The sequence below is a fragment of the Galeopterus variegatus genome, unplaced genomic scaffold (assembly GCF_000696425.1).
Source record: "Galeopterus variegatus unplaced genomic scaffold, G_variegatus-3.0.2 Scaffold151, whole genome shotgun sequence".
NCBI classification, from domain to species: Eukaryota; Metazoa; Chordata; class Mammalia; order Dermoptera; family Cynocephalidae; genus Galeopterus; species Galeopterus variegatus.
The window spans coordinates 369,826-379,257 of NW_007726262.1; the positions used below are offsets into that span (position 1 = coordinate 369,826).

General features: G+C 46.8%; 1 protein-coding gene and 1 pseudogene across 1 annotated transcript in view; one reads left to right on the forward strand and one right to left on the reverse strand.

Annotated features, from left to right (window-relative positions):
- The window catches only part of PNPLA1 (patatin-like phospholipase domain containing 1), a 37,302-nt gene extending 29,896 nt beyond the window's left edge, over positions 1 to 7,406 (reverse strand). The window contains exon 1 of the mRNA XM_008592070.1: positions 7,202 to 7,406. Coding sequence (XP_008590292.1) covers positions 7,202 to 7,406 — 205 coding nt within the window. The remainder of the gene's footprint in view (positions 1 to 7,201) is intronic.
- A 344-nt stretch (positions 7,407 to 7,750) lies between these two features.
- The window catches only part of LOC103607587, a 14,042-nt pseudogene continuing 12,360 nt past the window's right edge, over positions 7,751 to 9,432 (forward strand).

Consider the following 9,432-nt stretch of genomic DNA (forward strand, 5'->3'; position numbering starts at 1 on the left):
GAAAAAAAAAAAAAAAAAAAAAAAAAAAAAAAAAAAAGCACAGCAACAACAAAGCAGGGGTGGGGGTGTATAGATGAAACCTGGTTGAAAAATGCTGATAATTGTTGCAGTTAGATGATGTGTACATCAAGGTTCATTACGTTATTTTTGTCAATATGTTTGACATTTTTCTGTCTTAAAAAGTTTAAAATATGTACGTTAATGTTCATAGCAGCATTATCCATCATAGCCAAAAGTTAAAAGCCAAATGTTCAGTATCTAGTGAATGGTTAAATAAAATGTGGTATATCCATACAACGGAATATTATTTAGCCGTAAAAAGGAATGAATTACCGACACTGCTACAACGCAATGAACCTTGAAAACATTATGCTAAAGTGAAAGAAGCCAGACATAAAAGGCCACATGTTATATGACTCCCCTCACCAGAATAGGTGAATCTAAAGAGACAAGTAGATGACTGCCAGGGACTTGGGGGAATGGACAAATTGAGAGGTGACAACTAAAGGTAGAAGGTTTCTTTGGGGGACAATTAAAATGTTGTAAAATTGACTGTGGTGGTGGTCGCACAACTCTGTGAATATACTAAAAGCCATTGAATTGTACACTTTAGGTAAATTATATGATATGTGAATTATATCTTGATAAGGTTTTTTCCCTTAAGTTTTTATTTTAAAAAAAAGCATGAGGAAAAACAGCCACGAAAGGCTCTGGGCCACTTACATCCACCGGTGTCTTTGGAAAGTGGGTTGGATGTGGGGATGGGCACAGGGGAAGGGAGCCCATTCACCAAGAGGGGTCTTCCTCATTATGACCCAGCCAGAGGAACTCAGAGAAACGAATCCAGCCTGAGGCCACAGTAGCGAGATGGTTTTCCTCTATCTGGAAAAAACCACTGCCTATTAATAATCAGATACAGAGTTTTAGTTTGCCCAGGGCTGTGATGGGAATTTTACAGATTTCCTTATGAAATGCTTGGCCCATTTCTACTGCCTGGTCATATACTCATAGAATCTACGGTAATATATCTTAGTTTTCCAAAGTTCACTTGGTTTCAACTGACTGCACACTGGAATCACCTGGGGAGCTTTAATAAACACTGATGCCCGGTTCTCAGCCCTAAATCAGAGATCCTGATTTAATTAGTTTGGGGAGGAGCCTGGTAGTGGAAGTTTTCAAAGCTTCCCAAGTGATCCTAATGTGCAGCCAAGACTGAGAACCATTGATTTAGTGTGTCCTAATGAATATTTTTTAATGACAAGAAGGGAATATCAAAATTATGGCATTGAGTATAGTAAATACAAATTTTATCATGTAACTTATTTTTAGACTTGTTTATACTGGGTTACAATATAAAAAACTTTCCTACTGTGGGTTTCAGTCCATGAATTTGGAGACCTGAGGTTTTATGGGTCATTTCAGTCAATGTGCTAAATGATACAGGGACAACTGGAGCAGGAATCAAGCGGGTGGCCTTCCAGCCCTGCTTAGGCCTCTGAGGGCAGGTCATCTCCTTCTTCAGGAATGTCCCCTTCCCATCTAGGACAGCCCTTGCAGAGCCAAAATCCGCCTGTCTGAAACTCTCATGTCAACCCCAACACCAGTTGACCTGAGCTATTCACCACCTTCTGCTGGCATCACACTTCTCCCCTGCGTGGCTTTGTCATGTTGTCACGCCACAGCCTTGCTAGAAGCCTAGATTCCTGCCCAACCTGTCTCTACCTGTCCAGCTTCTATTCACCTTTCAGGCACTAGCTCAACTGCCACTTCCATGAGGCCTTCCATGATTAGAGGTGTTTACTCACTCCTGTGCCTTTTAAATTTCTGACATTCAAGTGGAACTTTCTTGCATTATGACTATTTGGTGGCTGCCTTCAAGTTTGAGTAGGCTGTACGCTCCTTGAGGGAAAGAGCAGAATTGCATTTTGTATTATACTCGTATCTTTGTATCCTCTGCAGGGCCTAGTATATGCTCAACAATCACTTGTGAAAGGAGGGGAGGAAGGAAGGACTGACTTGCCATGCTGTTTTTATCAGAAGGAAGGTACCAAGGAGTAGGAGATGGGGTTTTAAGCCTACCAAATCTTTATTCTTTTATAAGAAAAAAAATTTATTTTTCAAAGTTATGCAAGTTCAGCTTTGAGGCAAGTTTCCATCCCCACTTTGGAACAGATTGGAAATACTGAATCCCCCACTGGTTGTCATGGAGACCATCTCTTCTAGGTGAATGAATGAATTCATTAATGTTTACCACATTTCTAATGAAAACCAGGCACATACATAGCAGAAGATGGACCCTCTGCTGCCTTAGCTTTCATAGGAGCAAAACACACAATCTCAGGACAGAAAAGCCCAGGCCGGGAACAAAAGGAGGGGGCGTGGTCTTGAGTTCAGAGGACCTGGTGGCCTCCTGTTTAAGAACATTTTTTTTTAAAAGAGACAAACCTCTGGTTACATGCAGATAGCATGATTGTTTACACATAAAACATGAGATGATCTACCAACAAACTTTTAGAACTACTAAGAATGTTCAACAAGGTTGCTCAAAAGAAGATCAATATGCAAAAACCATCAACATTCCTTTATAGCAACAGTAATCAATTAGATTAGAGAATGCCATAGATAAAAAAAGATCCCATTCCCCATAGCAACAAAAACTATAAGGCCCCCAGAAGTAAATCTAATAAAAAAAACATGCAAAATCTTTATGGAAGAAGAAGAAAAAAAGAGATCAGAATAAATAGACTATATTTATAAATGGGAAGAGGTAATTTCAATCAAAATCCCAATAGAGCTTTTCACATAGGAGGAAAAAAGGGCCAAGAATAATAGAGGCAATATTTGAAGAAAGGAAGGGAAGGAGGAGGAGGAGGAGAGGGCTTGTCACATATGATACACCCCTGATTACAACAGTAATTTGGCACAGAAATAGACAAAATAGCCAATGAAAGAGTAGAGAGACTCCAGCACAGACGCGTAAGAATCAGCAACTTGAGTATAACAAAGGCAGCATTTCAAACAACTGGGAGAGGCCTGACTCTAGTTTATTATATGGCAAAACAAAAAACAAGATCTCTAACTTAACCTATCAACAAAATAAATTCCAGGGCCGGCCCGTGGCTCACTCAGGCGTGTGGTGCTGATAACACCAAGGCCGTGGGTTCGGATCCCATATAGGGATGGCCGGTTCGCTCACTGGGGGAGCATGGTGCTGATAACACCAAGGCCGTGGGTTCGGATCCCATATAGGGATGGCCGGTTCGCTCACTGGGGGAGCATGGTGCTGATAACACCAAGGCCGTGGGTTCGGATCCCATATAGGGATGGCCGGTTCGCTCACTGGGGGAGCATGGTGCTGATAACACCAAGGCCGTGGGTTCGGATCCCATATAGGGATGGCCGGTTCGCTCACTGGGGGAGCATGGTGCTGATAACACCAAGGCCGTGGGTTCGGATCCCATATAGGGATGGCCGGTTCGCTCACTGGGGGAGCATGGTGCTGATAACACCAAGGCCGTGGGTTCGGATCCCATATAGGGATGGCCGGTTGGCTCACTTGGGAGAGCGTGGTGCTGACAACACCAAGTCAAGGGTTAAGATCCCCTTACCGGTCATCTTTAAAAAAACAAACAAACAAACAAAAAAACAAAAATAAATTCAAGATGGGTTAACCTAAACAAGAGAGAGCAAAACCTTAAAACTGTTGAAAGACAATGTAGAAGAAATTATGTTAATAAAGAAAGATATTTGAAAATAAACTGTAAGAGGATAAGATGGATACATTTGACAATATTAAGTTTAAAATTTTCTGAATGACAAAACGTCACAAACACATTAAAAAGACAAGCCATAGAGTGGGAGGAGATAGGTGTTATGTCTATAACTGACAAATGATTAGCATACAGAATATATAAATAATATCTACAGGTTAAAGAAAAAAATAATAATAACTCGGTAGAAAAAAACAGGAAAAAGTGATGAGGGGCGAGTTACAGATGAGGAAACAGAGGTGGTCAATTACACAGAGATGCTTGACATCACTAGCAATTAGGATATGCAGATTAAATAAGTAAAATAAATTACATATAATCGCACATTCATAAATTTGAAATAAAACTTGCAAGTCTAAGGGTTGATGACACTGTGGGGAAATTAGAACTCCTATATGCTGCTAGTGGTTAAATTGGTACAACCACTTTTGAGAATAATTTAGCAAAGCCTAGTGAAGTTAAAGATACGCACACCCTAGGATGACATATATTCCACATGGGCATGGGAGACACAGACAAAGATGGTCATTGCAGTATTGTTTACAACAAAAAATTGGCCATGTCCCTCAACAGAATGGCTAACTGAACCATGGGGTGCTATTGATGGAATACAGAGACTCGAAGAAAGTCAAGAGACCTAGCCCCAGTTTTTCTACTGCTTCTAACTGATGTCGAGACTTTATAAGATTCACTTTTCCTACTGTGTACAATGCTGCCCCCAAGATATTCTTGGGTTTCAGCTCTGTGTGCAAAGTCTGCCTGTTCAGAGAGACTGATCCCACTAGCTATATAACTGGCATCCCCACCCCCGATATGGCTTTGTCAAGAAGCAGAGTAGTTTAAAGGATAAGAGTGTACACTGGGTTCAAATTCTAGCTTTACTAAGCACTATTTTGTATGACGTTACTTAGACAAGTTCTATAATCTTCCTGTGACTCAGTTTCCTCCTCTGTAATAAGGAGATAATAACAGTTTACACCTCAGAGGGTTGTTGTAAAGACTTAATGAGTTAATAGGACAAAGACCTAGAACAGTGCCTGATGTAAAGGAAGTGCTGGTTTATAGTGAATTGCACGGCAGTGAGAATGAATGAACTAGACTGGAGTGACGGGGCTAAGTCTCAAAAACAGGCTGCTGAGGGGTAGGACTCCCACACACGTCTCACTCTTTCCTGAACTTCTGCCATAATTACAAGCAGCACACATCTAGTACTTGATTACAGCCACAGTTAGGTGTCCTTTTCACTGGTTTTAGTTCCCCTGCCCTGCCATCCATGCCCATCACAGCCTGGCCAAGTAGGTTTTCGGCAGTATTTATCGAATTTGGATGAATTCTGAAAAGTCTTTAGATGCCAAAGGATGGGGACACCATTGAGTCGCTCAGATGGCGTAGTTTAAGAAGTTGATATAAAGACAGGAGGAGGGTGGGCGTGATGAAGCAGGTGAGCAATGCAGGCACCTGGAAAGGGAGAGAGAATCCCCAGGCCAGGTAACTTCAGGGCAGGAATTCTGTGACTCCAGGCCAGGGACTGGGGGCTTGAACCCAAGCCCCTTTCCGAAGGCTTGTCCTAGAGCCCATTGGGTGATGGAGGCTACATTGACAGAGGGTTCTGTGCATAAACAAGATCTGGAAGGATCACCGCTTAGCACTGGCTACAGGAGGGAGAGTGGGATTAGGGACAGCAGGGTGAGTGCAGGATTTCTTTCTATGCTATAAACTTTTACTTTATATACTTTCATGCTGTTTGAATTTTGCACAGCAAGAAAGAATTTGTTTATTACTTTTGAAATATTAAAAAGAAAAACTTTTCTTGCACCTAAGAGGTACTCAGCAAGTGGACATTACTCTTATTCTTTAAAACAAAGCCTTTGCAGCCAGCATAGAGATGCCCAGGCAGGAATGCACCCCGCTGGCGCTGGGATGAGGCTGCTGTCCACAGCCACTTCTTCCTCACCCCGTGCAGCTGGCCCTCCCTTCAAAGTGAATCCTGAATCCAATCTCTTCTCACCGTGCTCACCACCCAGTCACCTGCCACACTCATTCCTCACCCAGTTTCTGCCTTGCTCTGTCCAACCCACTCTGCCCAGCAGCCAGGGATCTTTAAACACTCAAATCAGAGTCCGGGCACTTGCCATACAACAAGGAGTTCACTCATGTTAGCTCAGTAAGTCTTTTAACAACCCTGCGAATTAGGCACTGTTAGGATCTCCCTTTTACAGATGAAGAAACTGAGGCACGGCATGTTCAATAATGTGTCCCCAGGTCACATGGTGCAACGGCAGAGCTGGGGTCTGATCTGTGGAGCGCGTGGTCTCTGCCTCCTCCCCACCTCTCCTCCATTACTGCATGCCTCGGGATAAAATCAGAGCTGGCCACCATGGCACAGGGCCCCACATGCCCTGGGCCCTGCTCACCTCTCCACCGGGCCACCACTCCCCAGCCCGGGGCTTCCTGGCTGCTCCTTGCCAGGAGTGATCTTTCTCTGCATCCGCAGGTGGCTTGTTCTCTCACTTCATTCTCACCTCCTCAGACAGGGATCCCCTGACCAACTTTCTAAAATAGTCCCCACTTTCTTCTCTGTCCCTTTCCTGCCGTAATTATATTCACAGATCTTATTCCTGACATTGCATTAGAAGTTTCCTTATTCAAATGTTTATTATCTGTCTCTTATGTTTAGAATTTCTGCTCCATGAAGCCAGGGACTTGTCCCTAGTGCCTGAAAGAGAGCCCGGCACAGAAGCTCGGTAACTGAATAAATGCCCCCCTCTGTTCCTGGCAGCCCATGTGGCTGTTGGGCCCATTCTCTGGGCTGCTCAGACCGTTGGCTCCCCCTGCCCAGGATAGCGCACGGCTCATCCTGCTCTCTGAGACCCCTGGACCAACAGGGCAGAAGGGACCCTAAATAGTCTCCCCCGACCCCTCCTTCCCAGTTTCTCCCCCTCTGGCCACCTCCTGCCCGCCCCTCCAGCATCAGGGCTTTCATCTTTCCAGCCACTTGGAAGGTGGTTGACAAACCCTCCCCACCAAGCTTATAACAATTTGAAGCGTTGTCCCTCCCAAGAGTATTCACATTTTAAAAGAGTCCAGGTGGGAGCAACACTCAACCCCAAGGTATGAGTGTGCTGTGATATAACTTCTGACACCAGGATTTTTGAGGGAGATATTGCCTTTCCCTCTCCCGGGCCCTGGCAGACAAGGCATCTCGAAGATAAGGGCATTGAGGGAGAGGGAGAGGTGGGTCCAAGCCCACCCATGGGTCAGAGACTGGGACCTGGCAGATCACAGCTGCCGGCTGTTCCACATGACCCGCCTCTTCCTTTCCTGCCACCCAGGGCTGGCTTTGCTCCCAATAGCATCCCCAAGCATTCTCCAGGCTCTGCTTTGCAAATCCCTCCAGAGACTTGCCAGGGAGCCCAGAACAAAGGCCTTACCCATTTCAATCCCGCAGATGACCAGGGCCGCAATCACGGCCCCTGCTGATGTCCCTGCAAAGCGATGGGCCGTTTCCAGCATCCTCGGGGCCAAGTCCCGCAGGGCGTCCACGGCCCCAGCCTGGTAGAAGGACAGGAATCCACTGCCCGAGAAGGAGATGGAATGAGGGGTGTTTGGGTCCCCTTTGAACACCTGTTCCTCCATCTCCTCAGCCTCTGGGCTCTGGCAGGAAAGGAGGAACCTCCCTTCAGCGCTTGCTGCCCAGCTGGGACCTGCCGCTCCCTGTTGGAACTCGCTGCCAGCTTCCCGACCAGCCTGAAGCCTGGAATGTGGCTGCAACCACAGGTGGCCTGTTAAGCTCCACCAGGAGGCAGCCCCCAAGGTTGGCGAGGTTCAGCAGGCCCGCCGGATGTGCAAGCAGGGTCTGGGTCCTGCGAGGCCCCCGCCCGGCCTCATTGCTTGGCCAGGATCTTCTGGCACACAGGCTTCCCAGCCTTCCTGCGCCCAGCCCTGCTGCACCCAGGAGTGCTCACAGCTGCCAGCGGGCCATGCCCACAGAGGCGGCACTGCTCAGCGCCCCGCCACCCGGAGGCTTCACACGGCCAGTTGCAACACCTCCTGATGGTTATCGGTAGGTGTCTCCCACTCTGACAGCTGCAGCAACAGAGGAATCACAGCCCGCCTCCCTCAAAGGCTGGGCCGCCCAGGATGGCCATGGTTTTGAAGGGGACACACACAGTCCACATCCCCCCCACAGCGACACCCCTCCCTGGCTCCTCCAGGCTGAGTGGTATATGTGATGTTTTACACAACTATTTTTATCTGTTCTTATCTAAGCCCCTTTGTTTATTCACTTGTTTCTTTATTTACATGTGAGGACTGGCCATGGGTAAAATTGTAAAGGAAGAGAATTTGACTTCAGGGCCCCACCCATCACCCACCAAGTCCTTTCCACCTCTCACCTCCCTACACTGACCCTTTGACCCTTGGTCAGCGCCCTCTCACCAAGCCCCAAACCCTCATACCATCTCCTAAGTGTCTGGGAAGAAATCAATCTGAACTCTAGATTATTCTGTGTCTGGGGCTTCATGTTATATGCTCTCTTCCCGCTTTGGAATGAGAAGTTTGAGATGGCAGTATTTAACCCTGAGGGTGAACAGCTTAGGGGGTCCCATGCGGGGCATTGGGGTCAGGGCAGAGAGATGTTTTGGTAAGAGAGGTGGTGCATGGGGACAGGGTAGCTCCAGGAGCCGCCCATCACACCCCTTGTGAGCTGCACAGTGAGGTCCTGGTGAGGAGGCGTCTTCCTCAGAGCCCCCAAGATCACTGCATGGAGATATCTCAAAGCATTAATGTGTCAAAGTCACCTCTCCCCCTCCCCCTATACAGTAGCAGGACCAGAATTAGAATCGAGATACAAAGTCCTCTCTCCAATGACCAATCCAGCTCCAGCCTCTGTTAGATGTGACATCTCACTGGTCCCAGAGCTCCCACCAACTCTGGTGGCTTTGATGATCCAAATGGGAATTCCACAATGAAGGCAATGCCCAGGATTCAGTTAGGAGGGAGTTTTCTGTCTTGAGTAGGAAGTTCCAGTCATGTAATTCTCTCAGTTTGGGAAGAGAGCTTTTGATTAGATGTATGTGTAACAGAGAAGGTGAGTGTGTGTGTGCATGTGTGTACACACACCTGCAGAGCTATGAGGCGTCCTGCTGGGGTGGAGGGTCGGGGTGTGCCAGTCAGCTTTGGGAATAGCAGAGCCTCAGTTTGGGAAGAGAGCTTTTGATTAGATGTATGTGTAACAGAGAAGGTGAGTGTGTGTGTGCATGTGTGTATACACACCTGCAGAGATATGAGGCGTCCTGCTGGGGTGGAGGGTCGGGGTGTGCCAGTCAGCTTTGGGAATAGCAGAGACCCTGCCTCCTTCCTGGGAAGTCAGCTCCACTGAGTATCTGAGTGCTCAGCCCTGTACTGGGCCCTGGGGAGGGGAACAGGTAGAAACTCTACACCTAACTCAGACATTCACAGGCTTCTTGGGAACAAGACAGGCAAATGGAAAATAGCCAGTGAACAGTACAAGTCTATAATTAAGTACTAAGTTATGCAGGGTTGAGATTCCTGCCAGAAAAGTTAAGAGCCTGAAAGGGTGAGCAGTGTGGGCCGGAACCACCAGAGAAGCTCTGCGGTGGAGTGATGGGCTGGGAGGGAGTTGGGGCAGCGACAGCATGAG